The sequence below is a fragment of the Mustelus asterias genome, chromosome 5 (genome assembly GCF_964213995.1).
Source record: "Mustelus asterias chromosome 5, sMusAst1.hap1.1, whole genome shotgun sequence".
Taxonomy (NCBI): domain Eukaryota; kingdom Metazoa; phylum Chordata; class Chondrichthyes; order Carcharhiniformes; family Triakidae; genus Mustelus; species Mustelus asterias.
This window is the reverse complement of record NC_135805.1, coordinates 112094672-112114221: the sequence shown is the minus strand read 5'-3', so window position 1 is coordinate 112114221 and position 19550 is coordinate 112094672. Positions and strand designations below refer to the sequence as shown.

At 47.6% G+C, this 19550-nt stretch overlaps 1 protein-coding gene across 1 annotated transcript in view; it reads left to right on the top strand.

Annotated features, from left to right (window-relative positions):
• Positions 1–19550, top strand: part of tpo (thyroid peroxidase) — a 96416-nt gene that overhangs the window by 43651 nt on the left and 33215 nt on the right. Inside the window, exons 8-9 of the mRNA XM_078213507.1 lie at positions 15819–16077; positions 16172–16342. Coding sequence (XP_078069633.1) covers positions 15819–16077; positions 16172–16342 — 430 coding nt within the window. The remainder of the gene's footprint in view (positions 1–15818; positions 16078–16171; positions 16343–19550) is intronic.

Below are 19550 nucleotides of genomic sequence, written 5' to 3'. Positions count from 1 at the left end.
CCCCACTTTTGACCTTATGACGGAGGGAAGGTCATTGATGAAGCAGCTGAAGATTGTTGGGCCTAGGACACAATCCTGAGGGACTCCTGCAGAGATGTCCTGGAGCGGAGATGACTGACCCTCCACAACCACAGCCATCTTCCTTTGTACCAGGTACGACTCCAACCAGTGAAGAGTTTGCCCCCTGATATCCACTGATTCCAGTTTTGCTACTTCTCCTTGATGCCACACTTGGTTGAATGCAAGTGCAGTCACTCTCACCTCACCCCTGGAATTCAGCTCTTTTATCCATGTTCGAACCAAGGCTGTAATGAGATCAGGAGCTGAGTGACCCTGACGAAACCCAAACTGGGCATCACTGATCAGGTGCTGCTTGTTGGCACTGATTCCTTCCACCACTTTATTGTTGATCGAGAGTAGACTGATTGTGCTGTAATTGGCTGGGTTGAATTTGTCCTGCTTTTTGTGCACAGGACATACCTGGGCAATTTTCCACATTGTCGAGTAAATGCCAGTGTTGTAACTGTACTGGAAGAGCTTGACTAAGGGAGCGGCATGTTCTGGAGCACAAGTTTCAGTACTTTTGCTGAAATGTTATCAATACCCATTGTCTTTGCAGTATCCAGTGCCTCCCACCAATTCTTGATATCCCATGGGGTGAATTGAATTGGTTAGAGACTAGCATCTGAGATGCTGGGGACCACTGGAGGAGGCCGAGATGGATCATCCACTGGCACTTCTGGCTGAAGATTGCTGCAAATACTTCAGTCTTATCTTTTGCACTGATGTGCTGGGCTCTTTCATCATTGAGGATGGGGATCAGAGCTGGGACCTTTCCTGTTTGTAATATATATAAATGATTTGGAGGAAAATGTAACTGGTTTAATTAGTAAGTTTGCAGACGATACAAAGGTTGGTGGAATTGCGGATAGCGATGAGGACCGTCAAAGGATACAGCAGGATATAGATCAGTTGGAGACTTGGGCGGAGAGATGGCAGATGGAGTTTAATCTGGACAAATGTGAGGTAATGCATTTTGGAAGGTCTAATATAGATGGGAAATATACAGTAAATGGCAGGATCCTTAAGAATATTGAAAGGCAGAGGGATCTGGGTGTACAGGTACACAGGTCACTGAAAGAGGCAACGCAGTTGGAGAAGATAGTCAAGAAGGCATACGGCATGCTTGCCTTCATCAGCTGGGGCACTGAGTTTAAAAATTGGCAAGCCATGTTGCAGATTTATAGAACCTTTGTTAGGCCGCACTTGGAATATAGTGTTCAATTCTGGTCGCCACACTACCAGAAGGATGTGGAGGCTTTGGAGAGGGTACAGAAAAGATTAACCAGGATGTTGCCTGGTATGGAGGGCATTAGTTATGAGGAGAGGTTGGAGAAACTTGGTTTGTTCTCACTGGAGCGACGGAGGTTGAGGAGTGACCTGATAGAAGTCGACAAGATTATGAGGAGCATGGACAGAGTGGATAGTCAGAAGCTTTTTCCTCGGGTGGAAGAGTCAATTACCAGGGGGCATAGGTTTAAGGTGCGAGGGGCAAGTTTTAAAGGAGATGTACGAGGCAAGTTTTTACACAGAGGGTGGTGGGTGCCTGGAACTCGCTGCCAGGGGAAGTAGTGGAAGCAGATACGATAGTGACTTCTAAGGGCTGTCTTGACAAATATATGAATAGGAAGGGAATAGACGGATATGGTCCCCGGAAGGGTAGGGGCTTTTAGTTCAGTCGGGCAGCATGGTCGGTGCAGGCTTGGAGGGCCAAAGGGCCTGTTCCTGTGCTGTAATTTTCTTTGTTCTTTTTGTGGAGCCTCTTCCTCCAGTGAGTTGTTTAATTGTCCACCACCATTCACGACTGGTTGTGGCAGGACTGCAGAGCTTAGATCTGATTTGTGGGATCGTTTAGCTCTGTCTATCACTTGCTATTTATGCTGTTTGGCATGCGCGTAGTCCTGTTTGATAGCTTCACCGGTTGACACCTCATTTTTAGGTATGCCTGATGCTGCTCCTGGCATGCCCTCCTGCACTCCCCATTGAACCAGGGTTGATCCCTGGCGGATGGTAATGGTTGAGTGGGGGATATGCCAGAACATGAGATTGCAGATGGTGCTGGAGTATAGTTCCATTGATGTTGATGGCCCACAGCGCCTCATGGATTCCCAGCCTTGAGTTGCTAGATCGGTTCGAAGTCTGAATCATTTAGCACGCTGATAGTGCCACACAACACGATGGAGGTTATTCTCAATGTGAAGGCGGGACTTCATCTCCGCAAGGACTGTGCGGTGGTCACTCTTACTGATATTGTAATGGACAGATGCATCTGCAGCTGGCAGATTGGTAAGGATGAGGTCAAGTATGTTATTTCCTCTTGGTGGTTCGTCCACCACCTGCTGCAGAACCAGTCAAGCAGTTATATCATAGAATCCCTACAGTACAGAAGAAGGCCATTCGGCCCATCAAGTGTGCACTGCCCACAAGCCCTGCTAATATACCCTGCTAATACCCCTGACACTAGGGTCAATTTAGCATGGCCAATCAACCTAACCCACACATCTTTGGATTGTGGGAGGAAATCGGAGCACCCGGAGGAAACCCACGCAGACCCGGAGAGAATGTGCAAACTCCACACAGACAGCGACCCGAGACCGGAATTGAACCTGGGTCCCTAGCGCTGTGGGGCAGCAGTGGTAACAACTGTGCCACCGTGCTGCCCCGAAGATTATTTATTAGTGTCACAAGTAGGCTTACATTAACACTGCAATGAAGTTACTGTGAAAATCCCCTAGTCACCACACTCCTGCGCCTGTTTTGGGTACACTGAGGGAGAATTTAGCATGGCCAATGCACTTAACCAGTACGTCTTTCAGATGGTGGGAGGAAACCGGAGCATCCGAAGGACATCCACGCAGACACGGGGAGAATGTGCAGACTCCGCACAGACAGTGACCCAAGCTGGGAATCGAACCTGGGTCCCTGGCATTGTGAGGCAGCAGTGCTAACCATTGTGTCAATGTGCCACTCCTCTATATCCTTTAGTACCCGACCAGCTCAATCAGTAGTGCTGCTGCCGAGCCACTCACGGTGATGGACATTGAAATCCCCCATCCAGAGTACATTTTGCACCTTTGCCATCCTCAGTGCTTCCTCCAAGGAGGAACATGGAGAAGTACTCATTCAAAAGCCGAAGGAGGACGGTATGTGATAACCAGTAAGAGGTTTCCTTGCCTATGTTTAACCTGAAGTTGATGGAGTTGATGTTGAGGACTCCCAGTGAAACTACCTTCTGACTGTATACCACTGTGTCGAAAATCTGGTGGGTCTGGCTTGCCACTGGGACAGGACATATCCAGGCACGGTAATGGTGGTGTCTGGGGTGTTATCTGTAAGATATGATTCCATAAGAATGACTATGTCAGGCTGTTGCTTCACCAATCTGTGAGACAGCTCTCCTAATTTTGGCACTCGCCCCCAGATGTTGGTAAGCAGGACTTTGCAGGGTCGACAGGGCTGTTTGTTTTGCCATTGTCTTTGTGGGTGCCTACATCGATGCCACGTGGTCCAGTTTCATTTCTTTGTTGAGGCTTTGTAGCGATTGATACAACTGAGTGGCTTGCTAGGCCATTTCAGAGGGCAGTTGAGAGTCAACCACATTGCTGTGGCTCTGGAGTCATATGTAGGCCAGACCAGGTAAGGACAGCAGATTTCCTTCCCTAACGGACATTAGCGAACCAGATGGGTTTTTCCAACAATCAACAATGGTTTCATGGGCATCAGTAGACTTTTAATTCTGAATATTTTTTATTGAATTCAAATTCCACCTTCTGCCGTGGTGGATTCAAACCTGGGTCCCCAGAACATTAGCTTAGTTTCTGGATTAACAGTCCAGCAATAACATCACTAGGCCATCTCCTCCCCTTACTGCACCTTTAGCTGCACTGATACCAGCAGAGACAGCTACCTACTCTATTCCAATTGCCTGAGCTTACAAATCCCAACAGAGTCAGCAAAGCCAGCGGTTAGTGAGGAGGAATCCCTGCTTTGGGAATTCCAAGATACAGCATTCTTATCCCTATTGCCTGCTACACGTACAATGTGCCGTTTCAAGACATAAGATCCCATGTTATCTTCAGCTCTTCTCATGCTAAAATCCAGATTCTACTAAATTTCCCATAAGATACATTCCATGAACTATCATTATACTGTCTTCACTATTCCATTTCAGAAATGGAATGCTAAGTTACCTTCATAATGGCCAGTGATTTCCTCTTCAGTATACTGGTGTGATGTTGACTTAAAGCTTTGCAACTTAATATTGGAATTAATGCCTTTGCTGTCTGTGGTTACTCAGCCAATTAGGACAGGCTGATCTTGGACTTGGTATGTAATTATGAAGCCACCATTTACTAAAATATTACTTAACATTATTTCACTAAATAATTAGAATATCCCTAGGGTAAGGGGATTGGAAGGGGCTGTACTTGATCTGATACTGACCAATGAATCTGGACAGGTGTCAGATCTCTCAGTGGGAGAGCATCTTGGGGATAGCGATCATAACTCTATCTCCTTTAGGCTTGCATTGGAAAAAGAGAGGATCAGGCAAGCTAGGAAAGTGTTTATATGGAGTAAGGGGAAATATGAAGACATTAGACAGCAAATTAGAGGAGTAAATTGGAAGGAGGTATTCTCGGGGAAATGTACTGAAGAGAGGTGGCAGTTTTTCAAGGAACGTCTGTCTAGAGTTCTACAGGACAACGTTCCGAGCAGACAGGGAGGTGTTGGTCGGTTAAAAGAACCGTGGTGCACGAAAGCTGTGCGGGACCTAGTTGAGAAGAAAAGGAAAGCGTACAAAAGGCTCAAAGAGCTTGGCGAAGATAGGGATTTAGAAGAGTATACGGCTTGCAGGAAGGGATTAAAGAAGGAAATTAGGAGAGCCAGAAGGGGTCACGAGAAGGCCTTGGCAGGTAGGATTAAGGAGAACCCCAAGGCGTTCTATAAATATGTGAAGAGTAAAAGGATGAGACGTGACGGAATAGGGCCTATAAAAGGTGAGGCGGGAAAGTCTGCACGGAACCAGTAGAAATGGCAGAGGTGCTCAATGAGTATTTTGCCTCGGTTTTCGCAGAGGAGAAGGACCTGGGTGGATGTACTGCGGGCGTGCGGTGGACTGAAAGGATTGAGTATGTGGACTTTAAGAAAGAGGTTGTGCTGGAATCTTTGAATGGCATCAAGATAGATAAGTCGCCGGGTCCGGATGGGATGTACCCCAGGTTACTGTGGGAGGCGAGGGAAGAGATTGCAGAGCCTCTGGCGATGATCGTTGTGTCGTCGATGGAGACGGGAGAGGTGCCGGAGGATTGGAGGATTGCGGATGTGGTTCCTATTTTCAAGAAGGGGAATAGGGATAGCCCAGGTAATTACCGACCGGTGAGTCTAACCTCAATGGTTGATAAACTGATGGAGAAGATCCTGAGGGACAGGATATATGAGCATTTAGAGAGGTTTAGTATGCTCAAGAATACTCAGCATGGCTTTGTCAAGGGCGGATCGTGCCTTACGAGCCTGGTGGAGTTCTTCGAAAATGTGACTAAACACATTGACGAAGGGAAGGCAGTAGATGTGGTTTATATGGATTTTAGCAAGGCGTTCGATAAGGTCCCCCATGCAAGGCTTCTAGAAAAAGTGAGAGGGCATGGGATCCAAGGGGCTGCTGCCCGGTGGATCCAGAACTGGCTTGCCCAAAGGAGGCAGAGAGTGGGTATAGATGGGTCTTTTTCTAAATGGAGGTCGGTCACCAGTGGTGTGCCCCAGGGATCTGTTCTGGGACCCTTGCTGTTTGTCACTTTCATAAATGACCTGGATGAGGAAGCGGAGGGATGGGTTGGTAAGTTTGCCGACGACACGAAGGTTGCTGGGGTTGTGGATAGTCTGGAGGGTTGTCAGAAGTTACAGAGGGACATAGATAGGATGCAAGAGTGGGCGGACAAGTGGCAGATGGACTTCAGCCCAGATAAATGCATCGTGGTCCATTTTGGTAGGTCAAATGGGATGAAGGAGTACAATATAAAGGGAAAGACTCTTAGTACTGTAGAGGATCAGAAGGACCTTGGGGGCCGGGTCCATAGGACTCTGAAATCGGCCCCGCAGGTGGAGGAGGTGGTTAAGAAGGCGTATGGTGTGCTGGCCTTTACCAATCGAGGGATTGAGTTTAGGAGTGCGGGGATAATGATGCAGCTATATAAGACCCTCGTCAGACCCCACTTGGAGTACTGTGCTCAGTTCTGGTCGCCTCGGAAGGATGTGGAAAAGATTGAAAGGGTGCAGAGGAGATTTACAAGGATGTTACCTGGATTGAGTGGTGTGCCTTATGAGGATAGGCTGAGGGAGCTCGGTCTTGTCTCCTTGAAGAGACGAAGGATGAGAGGAGACCTAATAGAGGTGTGTAAGATGTTGAGAGGCATAGATCGGGTGGACTCTCAGAGGCTTTTTCCCAGGGTGGAAATGTCTGCTACGAGAGGACACAGGTTTAGGGTGCTGGGGGGTAGGTACAGGGAAATGTTAGGGGTAAGTTTTTCACACACGGTGGTGGGCGAGTGGAATCGGCTGCCGTCAGTGGTGGTGGAGGCGAACTCAATAGGGTCTTTTAAGAGACTCCTGGATGAGTACATGGAGCGTAATAGGATGGAGGGTTATAGGTAGGTATAGAAGGTAGGGATGTGTTCGGCACAACTTGTGGGCCGAAGGGCCTGTTTGTGCTATAGTTTTTCTATGTTTCTATGTTTCTAAATGTGTTCAGGCTTGGATCATGGCAATTAATGTTTTTCCATTTATTTCTGGCATTTCACTATTTTTATGCCACATGTTGCAATGACCGTGCCGAGACATTTAACTGGAGTTTCATCTTATCACCAGCGTATAAAACTGGTTTTGTGGATCGGCTGCTCGTTATTGGCAATGAATCATTGTGCACAATGGACCATAGACATCCCTCTCTGTATTAGAGATTATTGTTTTCTTTTCTTTACCTTTTATAGGATGTGGGCAATGCTGGGCCAGCATTTGTTGCCCATCCCTCATTGCCCTTGAACTGAGTGGCTTGCTAAGCTATTTCAGAGGTCGCCCACATTGCTGTGGGTCTGGAGTCACATGTAGGCCAGACCAGGTTAGGGCAGCAGATTTCCTTCCCTAAAGGACGTTAGTGAACCAGATAGGTTTTTCTGACAATCAGTGATAGTTACATTGTCACCCTTACTGAGAACCATGGAACCCCTACAGTGCAGAAGGAGTCCATTTGGCCCATCAGGTCTGCACTGACTGCCTGAAAGAACATGTCACCGGAAATCAGCACGGATAACTGATGCGCTTCTCAAACACGAGGCCAGAGGCTCGGTAAATAAAAGGCTTTTATTTACTGTAATGAAGCAGCCAATAATTATATACACTATCCCAGACTGAAGGGGTCCCGGCCAGAGCAGGGACTTTTATACCTCTCCCAGGAGGCGGAGCCCGACTGGGATGTACCACAACACTACAGTACAAAGGTGTAACAACCCCACCCTAACCCCAACAGCAACAAGTAGCACAACCCAACAGTAACATATGTACATCCTTGTAGTACTGGCCAGACCCTGGCTCAGTACTATCCAGTGGGAACCAGCGATGGTTCACCACATTCACCCCTCCTTTGAGAACAAAGGCCGGCGGGGTACAAAACAGAATAAAGTGTCATCAGTCTATAAGTTCAGACGGTCAGGGGGATCGCACCATCGTTGTGACCTCCTCAATACCGGAGGTGACACCGGTGTAGGCACTTGCGGTGGCGTTCTCCCCAAGGCGGCGTCCAGCTGTTCTTCCATGGACTCACAGGCCGGTTGACCCTGAGGTGACGGTCGTCCATGGGATCCTGACACGCCCTGCAGTGGCGACCATCTTCTGGGCTCAGGCAAGCTGTACACGGGAGTAAAAGGGTTAAGCAATGGTCCCGATGCTGCCCGTGCCATGTCCGGGGGAGAAACAAGAGATAAAGGGTTTGTAACAGGGGGTATGGGAGCGACAGGGGTTGCTACATCCCCTGCTGGCGCGAGGTCTCGGATCGAGACCGTGTCCTCTCGCCCGTCAGGGTATGCCACATAGGCATACTGAGGGTTGGCGTGGAGGAGATGGACCTGTTCGACCAACGGGTCGGACTTGCGGGCCCTTACATGTCGCCGCAGGAGGACGGGTCCTGAGTACGTCAACCAAGACGGTAATGAGGTCCCCGAGGAAGACTTCCGAGGGAATGAGAACATCCTCTCGTGGGGAGTAGCATTGGTTGCCGTACACAGGAGGGAGCGAATAGAATGGAGCGCATCAGGGAGCACCTCTTGCCAACGGGAGACTGGAAGACCTTTTGACTTCAACGCCAGTAAGACAGCCTTCCAGACTGTAGCATTCTCACGTTCCACCTGTCCGTTACCCCTAGGGTTGTAGCTCGTGGTCCTACTAGAGGCAATCCCGTATGAGAGCAGGAATTGCCTCAAGTCATCGCTCATGAACGACGAGCCCCTGTCGCTATGGATGTAGCCGGGGTACCCGAACAGGGTAAAGAGATCACGGAATGCCTTGATAACCGTGGCAGCGGATGTATCAGAGCAGGGAACAACAAAAGGGAACCGAGAGTACTCGTCAATGATACTGAGGAAGTACACATTCCGATCTGTTGAGGGAAGGGGGCCCTTAAAATCGACACTCAGTCTCTCGAAGGGACGAGTGGCCTTGACTAAATGTGCCCGGTCAGGTCGGTAAAAGTGCGGTTTGCATTCCGCGCAAACCCGACAGCTTCTTGTTACTGACCTGACGTCCTCCACCGAGTAAGGCAGGTTGCGGGCTTTTATAAAGTGGTAGAGCCGAGTGACCCCAGGATGGCATAGGTCATTATGGAGAGCCTGCAAACGGTCCTCCTGTATACTGGCGCATGTTCCATGCAAGAGGGCATCCGAGGGCTCATTGAGTTTCCCTGGACGGTACATGATGTCGTAGTTATAGGTGGAGAGTTCAATTCTCCACCGCAAGATCTTGTCATTCTTGATCTTGCCCCTCTGCGTGTTGTTAAACATGAACGCCACGGACCGCTGGTCCGTGATCAGGGTGAACCGTTTTCCCGCCAAGTAATGGCGCCAGTGCCTGACGGCCTCCCCAATGGCCTGGGCCTCCTTTTCCACCGCTGAATGCCGAATTTCGGGGCATTGGAGGGTGCGGGAAAAAAAGGCGACGGGCCTGCCCGCCTGGTTAAGTGTGGCGGCCAGGGCGAAATCAGATGCATCGCTCTCCACCTGAAAGGGGATGGACTCGTCAACAGCGTGCATCGTAGCTTTCACGATGTCGGCTTTCAATTTATCGAAGGCCAATCAGGCCTCTGGTGTTAGGGGAAAAGTCGTGGACTTAATGAGCGGACGGGCTTTGTCCGCGTAATTGGGAACCCACTGCGCATAATAAGAGAAGAAGCCTAAGCATCTTCTCAGTGCTTTTGCACTAGCAGGCAAGGGAAGTTCAGAAAGGGGGCGCATACGGTCTGGATCAGGGCCAATGACCCCGTTTTCCACCTCGTATCCCAGGATGGCTAAACGGCGCGTACGAAACACACACTTCTCCCTGTTGTAGGTCAAGTTCAGGCGAGATGCAGTGCGTAGGAAGTTCAGGAGATTTGTGTCATGGTCCTGCTGGTCATGGCCGCAGATGGTGACATTATCCAGGTACGGGAAGGTAGCCCGCAGCCCGTTCTGGTCCACCATTCGGTCCATAGCACGCTGGAAGACCGAGACCCCATTGGTGACACCAAAGGGAACCCTGAGAAAGTGATACAAGCGACCATCCGCCTCAAAGGCCGTGTATTGTCGGTCCTCTGGGCGAATGGGAAGTTGGTGGTAGGCAGACTTGAGGTCTATGGTGGAGAACACCCGGTACTGCGCAATCTGATTGACCATATCAGATATGCGCGGGAGAGGATACGCATCCAGCTGCGTATATCGATTAATGGTCTGACTGTAGTCAATGACCATCCGGGGTTTGTTCCCGCTCTTGACCACCACGACCTGCGCTCTCCACGGACTAGCGCTGGGTTGTATGATCCTTTCTTTGAGGAGCCGCTGAACCTCAGATCTAATGAAGATCCGATCCTCAGAGCTGTAACGCCTACTTTTAGTCGCGATGGGCTTGCAGCCTGGCACAAGATTCTGGAACAAGGAGGGTGTGGTGATCTTCAGCGTCGAGAGGCTACAGGCGGGGCGCGTTGGGCAATTTGGAGGCTGCTGCTGTTTTCCCACTGCCAGTGAAGGGAGTGGCCCACCGTACTGTAGGGTTACACTCCTCAAGTGGACCATGAAGTTTAGTCCGAGAAATATTGGCGCACAAAGATACGGCAACACTAGGAACTTGAAACGCTCGTAAACTGTGCCTTGCACCTTCAAAGTTACCACGCAACTCCCTAGCACGGTGACAGACCGGGACCCCGAAGCCATAGAGATTGTCTGTTTGGCAGGTTGAATCTGGAGTCCACACCGCTTCACAGTGTCTGGGTGGATAAAGCTCTCAGTGCTCCCACTGTCAAACAGACAATAAATCACGTGGTCATTTACCTGGATATTCATCATAGATTTGTCAAGTCTATGAGGCTTGGCCTGGTCCAGGATGATTGACGCCACCGTTGGTTCATGAGCGCCACTGCGGGCAGCTGAAATCGATGAGGAGGACCCCTGCTGGTCGTTCGCGGTCAGTGTCGACCAACATGGCCGCTCCCATGAGTCGCACGTGGGTGATGGCGCCAAACTCAGCGACCCCTGGTGGTCACACACCTCCGACTCCGTCGACCGTAACGGCGTCGTCCTGGCCTCGCACGTGGACGAACCCCTCGATGACTTCGACGACGAAAACCCGAGCTCTGAAGAATCGCAGGCCGCACTGCCGTTCCTAGGTTTAGATCGGCACACTTTCGAATAGTGCCCTTTCTTACCGCATGCAGTGCACAACACAGCCTTAGCGGGACACCGTTGCCGAGTATGCTTCACTCCCCCACAGAAGTAGCACCGCGGGCCGCCCGGAGCTGCTGCCGTCGTCTGGCCCGAGTGTGAGCACGCCATTACGCAGCATTTCGAACCCGAGGGACGAGGAGGGATTGGCGACTGCTCCTGCCACGTTGTCTCCACATGGTCCTCCGGATATAATACTAAGCTTTTGGAGGCCGTCTCGAGCATCTCCGCTAGCTCGATTGCCTGGGTAAGGTTAAGGTTACCCTTCTCCGGTAGTTTAAGTCGAATGTACGACGATCCGACTCCCGCCACAAACGCATCTCGGGCGAGGTCATTCATGCTCTGCTCAGCCGACACAGCTTTGCAGTTACAGCCCCTGGCTAGCTGTAGGAGCTCGTTCGCATATTCCTCCATCGTTTCGCCAGACTGCCGTCGTCGAGTGGCTAGGAGGTAACGAGCGTGTATTTCATTGGGTGGTTTGATATAACGCTTCTTCAGAAGCTCGAGGGCCTTAGTATAATCGGTGGCCGCACGGATCGCGAGGTAGACAGTGTCGCTTACCCTCGCATGGAGGACCCGGAGTCTGTCATCATCTGTGGTGACCGCTGCGGAGGCTGCCAGGTAGTCTTCGAAGCACTTCAGCCAGTGGTCGAAGGTGTTAGAAGCGCCCACCGCAAGTGGATCTAGTGTAAGGCGTTCCGGCTTCAGGATCTGCTCCATACTCTCTTTTTTTTTCTTCGACGAGAGTTTAACAACAGTAAATAAAATTGATGCGCTTCTCAAACACGAGGCCAGATGCTCGGTAAATAAAAGGCTTTTATTTACTGTAATGAAGCAGTCAGTAATTATATACACTATCCCAGACTGAAGGGGTCCCGGCCAGAGCAGGGACTTTTATACCTCTCCCAGGAGGCGGAGCCCGACTGGGATGTACCACAACACTACAGTACAAAGGTATAACAACCCCACCCTAACCCCAACAGCAACAAGTAGCACAACCCAACAGTAACATATCTACATCCTTGTAGTACTGGCCAGACCCTGGCTCAGTACTATCCAGTGGGAACCAACGATGGTTCACCACATTAACAAAATCGGGAATTGGGATTTCCATATGATTAGCAGGCCTGGGACTGAAATCTCCGAGCACGGTAGCCTCTCCCCCCACTCCGCTGGGAGTGTTTCACTCCAGCGGGGTTTACAACAGCTCCCCAGTAATGGGGATCAGACGGCCCAACCCCGCTGGAGTGAAGAGAGGCCATCGGGAGTGCCCCTTAGGCCCCCTGGTACTGCCCAAGGGGCAAACTGGCAATGCCCACCGGGCATTGGGCAGTGCCGACGGGGCATGGTCTATTGAGGGGCATTCAGTGGAGGAGGGGGTGACCCGCTGCCACTCTGCACTAGGATTGTGGGCAGAGGAAAGGAGGATGGTGATTGGGCTGGCCATTGGGCTGGCAGGAGGGGGGGTGGGGTTGCCTGGGCTGTCGGGGGGTTGGGGCTGCAGGGTTGGGGTTGCCAGCAGCGGTGGAGGGGGAGGGGGAGGGGGGCACCGGCAGTGGTGGGGAGAGGTCAGGAATGCCGATGGGGAGCGGGGGGTCAGGGATATCAGGTCTGGCCAGGGGTCGGGGAAATTGGGACTGGCGCCAGGACAGGTGGGACATCAGGGCTGGTCCGGACACGTCCAGGAGGCTAGAAATTGGGTGGGGGTCAGGGGGGGTTCGGAGGCCAGCAATGGGGTTTGCAGGGCTGGCCAGTGATTGGGAGGCCGATGATGCGGGGCCACTGTGCACGCGCCAATCTCGGCACTTACAGATTGGCGCATGCGCAGTGGCTTGCTCAACGCTGTGTTGCAGCCTCTCCAGTGGGAATAGTCCTTGCCCTGATTTTCAGAGGGAATCTTACCAGGGCACTCTGTAGTGCTCAGAGTGTGGGAGATTCAATCTGAAAATTACGCTCAAAAAATCGGTGGGGGTTACTCCTGTTTTCACGCAAATTGAGGACTTTAGAATTTTTGGGGGGAGAATCCCGGCCTACATTTTTCACACTGGAACCAACACACTGCCATTTTTTGGCAAGTTTTCACTCTTTCTTTCAATTTTCTACACATGAGAGATCAGCTGAAAATCTATCCCATGAGATTAAAAATGAAGAAAAATTAATTCAAAGCAGTAACTTTCAACCTGACTAAAGAGGGCAGAAATGCAAAAGTAACAGGGCTGAAAGTGTTCAAAACGCTGTCGGTTTCTTAACAATGAAATGCATTTGTACATGTCTTTAATGTACTAAATGTTTCTAGACATTTGAGAGAGGAATAATATGAACTGGTGCTGTGCCATTGGATATAAATTTGCAATGACAGCTAAAGCCCAAGTTAAAATGGTTTTTAAATAGGAATAGAGAAATCGAGAGTTGGAGGGTTGACGGACAGCATTCCATAGATTTTGTACAGGTTGGGAAGTGCAAGGTCGTGGAGAGATTTGGAAACATTGCGGGACAGGAAACCAGTTTAGGTCAACTGTGAGGGGAATGATGAGCAAGTGGGACATAGTCTAGCACAGGAATATTTTAACAAATTAACTTGTTAATTTGCTATGATGTAATTCAGTGACTTTGTGATAGTGTATGTCAAGCAAATGATACAGAAAATATTGTTCATATAGATTCAGTTCAACGCTGACAGTGCAAAAGTAGCTTAGTTCTTTTAGACATTTTGACGTGATATAAAAAGGTAATTTATAAATTTACTGCATACTGTGCATTTTCTCGTTTAATTTAATGTGTTGGTTCATATCTCAGCTGCGACCTGATCAAAGGTATATTCTTCCAAAGACAAGGAGATCATGTGGCAGTGTGTGATTATACTTTAAGCTAGAGTAGAATGACAGTGGTCCCTATCAACACTTAGGTCGTATTGCATCTATCTAGATTTTATAAAGATTCTAGGCCTACAGGTGTGAGGTTCACTAGCTCAGATAGTAATAGAATTGTGCTAATAATGCCACGGTTGTGGGTTCAATCCTCATACTGGTCAAATGCAATTACATATGCTTGCACAACCCTGGCTCCTGTTTAATTGAGTTGTCCAAATTCATATTAGTATATGAAGTGAATAGTAAATAGGAACATTTGGAATACCAAGCAAGAAACACAAAAAAATCCCATATTTACCACTGACATTTGAAAACTCCACACAGGGGGCCTGATGACATCTCAGAAATGTCTTGAAGTAAGGCTGGCAATCCAAGAATCCTAAGATTTAAAGTTTATTTATTCGTGCCACAAGTAGGCTTACATTAACACTGCAACAAAGTTACTGTGAAAATCCCCTAGTTGCCACACTCCAGTGCCTGTTCAGGAGAATTTAGCATAGCCATTGCATCTCACCAGCACGTCTTTCAGACTGTGGAAGGAAACCGGAGCACCCGGAGGAAACCCACGCAGACACGGGGAGAACATGCAGACTCCACACAGACAGTGACCCAAGCTGGGAATCAAGCCTGGGTACTTGGTACTGTGAAGCAGCAGTACTAGCCACTGTGCCACTGCCTAATTCTAATTCTAGTTAGAGGTTTATCATTCTTTAGAGACTTTCTTTCAAGCAAATTGAAATAAAAACAGAAAGTGCTGAATTTATCCAGCAGATCTGGCAGCATCAGTAGAGAGAGAAACAGTGTTAATGTTTTGAGTTGAATATGACTTCAGAATCACTTTTATTCAGCAAATTGAGTTGTCAAAATTCATATTGGTCTATGAATAACAGCAGTAAATAGTATCATTTGGAATACTGAGCAAAAAGCACACAAAAATTCCCATAGGAGTGATGTTGAATACAGAGAAATATCGTAAAATATAAAAAAATGTAACATTCACTCAGAACGTATGAAAAATTTGCCCATCACAAAAACATTATTCAGCTGAGGGATTGATGCTGCCACCTTGCTCTCACCTAACACTAACTTATACAGGTTTAGAGCTATTAAAGGGCTACCTGTCAGGAAGGGACCACCTAAATCTATGCTGCTTTTTTTCAATCATTTCATTAAAATATACATCAATTGCTTTTTTAGCACATCCCTGCCACAGGTCACATGCAATAGGGCATAAGACATCAAAGCAGCAATTTTAAGGCAACTGCTCATTTCTCTTATTATCCCAGCAAACATATCCACAGATTTGGAACCCGTACCTCACAGTAATAGAGGAAAACTGCCTCTGCAAACTCAGGCCCAACACAGCAACACTGTTGACTTCAAGTTTATCTCCAGCCAACCTCCGCCATTGAAATAATCGGGTTGCTGGTGATCTAACACCTAAGCCAGGAAGAAAGCACTAAAGAATTTGCGTGTATGAAAGCCTTTACTGATCTTGAGAAGACTCAAAGCACTCACAGCTAATGCAGTAAAAGTGTTGTGAAAGGGGAACACTGCAGCCAATTTATGCACAGTGAGGGCTCACACTCAACAATGAGAGAAATGAACAAAGACAGAAACACTGCAGATTTGTATCATTAGCTATATGGACCTAACATGGCAAAGAGCCAGTGATGGCTTTCTGACTATTTACTGTTATTGATAATATTTCAATGAAGCTTCAAAGGCCCTGTCATTACTTGCTACTGTGCAGTATTTGAAAGCTCTCTAGCTATTGACAAGTCCAATATTTGCAATTACGTGTCTAATAATAAAAGGTCCTTCCTGGCATAATGCTCTTATCTTTTCTGATTCAAAAACGATGTGCATGGCTCTATCTAGTTCTACCATTCCTCCAACCATTATTCACAGGAGGGTTTTACTGTATTTGCTGCAGATCCTTACAATGAGAGACTACATTCCAAAAATCCTCGGCTATCAAGCTTTTGATCAGTTGCTTGGAAAATATAATGGATACAATGAAGCACTGAATCCCACGTTATCCAATGTGTTTGCAACTGCAGCTTTCCGTTTTGGTCATGCCACTATCAGTCCTAAGATACAAAGATTTGATGAAAATTATAAGGAGCATCCCAAGTACCTGAGCATAAATCTGCATAACACCTTTTTCCAGCCTTGGAGAATCATTAAAGAAGGTGAATATCTTAGTTGTTATGAAGGTTAAACCAATGTCACATCATGCTCACAACAGGCTACTAATTAAATCAGTATTTCTGTTGTGATTGGTAGGTGGTCTCAATCCCTTGTTCAGGGGTCTGCTGGCAAAGCCAGCAAAACTGCAGACATCGGATCAAATGATGATTGAAGAGCTGACAGAGAAACTATTTACTCTGACAAGTGCTGTGGCATTGGATCTGGCATCGCTCAATCTGCAACGAGGACGTGACCACGGACTTCCTGGTAACTGAAACCCCTGTGCGGTTGCACCTTGCAAATTTGATTAATATTAAAAACTGTTTGAAGATTTTCAAGGTAACATTGAGTAAAACGATTTTATGGTTACACCAAAAAGAGCAATCATTAACTTAAAAGCGTTCCTGAAAAGGAATGGTAAGCCTTGACATTTCAGGCTGCATATTTCAGGCTATCAGGCAGGAAATTGGAGGCTTAAATTGGAAAGAGGTTTCCTCAGGGAAATGTACGGAAGAAATGTGGCAAATTTTCAGGGAATATTTGTCTGGAGTTCTGCATAGCAACATTCCAATGAGACAGGGAAGTTATGATAGGTTACAGAAACCGTGGTATACAAAGGCTGTAATGAATCTAGTCAAGAAAAGAAAAGCTTACAAGAGGTTCAGAGAGCTAGGTAATGTTAGAGATCTAGAAGAGTATACGGCTAATAGGAAGGATCTTAAGAAGGAAATTAGGAGAGCCAGGAGGGGTCATGAGAAGGCCTTGGCAGGCAGGATTAAAGAAATGATCTTTAATTAAAGCGATGATCTTTGCATCATCAATAGAGACAGGAGAGGATCCGGAGGATTGCGGATGTTGTTCCTTTATTCAAGAAAGGGAGTAGAAATAGCCCTGGAAATTATAGACCAGTGAGTCTAAGTTCAGTGGTTGGTAAGTTGATGGAGAAGATCCTGAGAGGCAGGATTTATGAACATTTGGAGAGGTACAATATGATTAAGAATAGTCAGCATGGCTTTGTAAAAGGCAGATCATGCCTCACGAGCCTGATTGAATTTTTTGAGGATGTGACTAAACACATTGATGAAGGAAGGGCAGTAGATGTAGTATATATGGACTTCAGCAAGGCATTTGATAAGGTGCCCCATGCAAGGCTTATTGAGAAAGTGAGGGGGCATGGGATCCAAGGGGACATTGCTTTGTGGATCCAGAACTGGCTTGCCCACAGAAGGCAAAGAGTGGTTATAGATGGGTCATATTCTGCATGGAGATCGGTCACCAGTGGAGTGCCCCAGGGATCTGTTCTGGGACCCTTACTCTTTGTGATTTTTATAAATGACCTGGATGAGGAAGTGGAGGGATGGGTTGGTAAGTTTGCTGATGACACAAAGGTTGGAGGTGTTGTGGATAGTGTGGAGGAATGTCAGAAGTTGCAGCGAGACATTGAAAGGATACAAGACTGGGCGGAGAAGTGGCAGATGGAGTTCAACCCAGTTAAGTGTGAGGTGGTTCATTTTGGCAGGTCAAATAGGATGACGGAATATAATATTAATGGTAGGACTCTTGGCAGTGTGAAAGATCAGAAGGATCTTGGGGTCCGAGTTCATAGGATGCTCAAAGCAGCTGTGCAGATTGAAGCTGTGGTTAAGAAGGCGTATGGTGTACTGGCCTTCATCAATTGAGGAATTGAGTTTAGGAGTCGTGAGATAATGTTGCAGCTATATAAGACCCTGGTCAGACCCCACTTGGAGTACTGCGCTCAGTTCTGGTCACCTCATTACAGGAAGGATGTGGAAGCCATAGAAAGGGTGCAGAGGAGATTTACAAGGATGTTGGCTTGGTTGAGGAGCATGCCTTATGAGGATAGGTTGAGTGAGCTCGGCCTTTTCTCCTTGGAGAGACGGAGAATGAGGGGTGACCTGATAGAGGTGTATAAGATGTTGAGAGATATTGATCGAGTGGACAGTCAGAGGCTTTTTCCTAGGGCTGAAATGGTTGCCACAAGAGGACACAGGTTTAAGGTGCTGGGGAGTAGGTACAGAGGAGATGTCAGGGGTAAGTTTTTCACTCAGAGGGTAAAATGGGCTGCCAGCAACGGTGTTGGAGGCAGATTCGATAGTGTCTTTTAAGAGACTTTTAGATAAGTACATGGAACTTAGTAAGATAGAGGGTTAAAGGTAAGCCTAGTAATCGCTAAGGTAGGGACATGTTCGACACAACTTTGTGGGCTGAAGGGCCTGTATTGTGCTGTAGTTTTTCTATGTTTCTATGTTTCTATATTCTGCCTGCCACACACTGTCCGAAACATCAGAGCCGGTGAGGTCTTCAAGGGAACTCCTTTAAAGTAACAACTTCTCTTTTCAGGACAAATGATATGGTGCAAATGATTTGGTGCAAATGAAATGGTGCAACCATGAAATCTTCTTTCTCAATGGTTAACATTTCTGTCTATGTTTTAAGTCCACTCAGCAACTAATTAATAGCCAATTAGTAACCTAAAATGTAACGGGACTTATTTTTCAACTGGCACTATTGTGGTACAAGTGTTCTGCAGGCATGTACTAAATTATTCAGTGCGCCTTATTTCATTTCAACCGTTCATCTGTTTATGTTAAATGGATTCTGGCCTCCAGCAAAAAAAAAAATCACACAGCGGGGTGGGGGGGAGTGCATTAATTATTTATACCAAAATACCCCAGATGGAAAATTAGCTTGTATTGGTTTTTGTGTCATTGCCGCTATTTGCACTTAAAATTGGGTGGTCACAACACCAAAATAAAGTGTTTGTTTAAAATGCCAACTTCTGCCAAGCTCCTGTCCATTCTGATTTTCAAATAGACCTGGATAGTGCTGATTGGAACTCAATCGTGAAAGAGGCAGGAGCATTTGGCACTGTGGCACTGCTGCCTCACAGCACCAGGGACCCGGGTTCAATTCCGGCCTTGGGTCACTGCCTGTGTGGAGTTTGCACATTCCCCCTGTGCCTGCGTGTGTTTTCTCTGGGTGCTGTGGTTTCCTCCCCAATGATGCGCAGGTTAGGTGGATTGGCTGTGCTAAATCACCCCTTAATGTCCCAAGATGTGTAGGTTAGGGGAATTAGCGGGTTAAATACAAGGGGTTATGGGAATAGGGTCTGGATAAGATGCTCTGTCGGAGAGTCAGTGCTGACTCAATGGGTTGAATGGTCTCGTTCTGCACTGTAGGGATCCTGTATTTTTATGAGATGTTAACCACGGAATCATTAAACGATACAGGAAGTTGTCATTCAACCCATGCTGACTCTTTGAAAGAGAGATTCAATTATTCCAATTTTCCTGCCCTTTCCCCATTGTCATGTCATGTGTCCCCTTTAAATATTTATCCAATTGCCTTTATGAAAGTAATTATTGAATCTGCTTCCACATTAACCCTTTCAGGCAGAGCTTTCCAGCTCTTAATAATTCGCTCCATTTAACAATTTCTTCAATCTTGCCTCCAG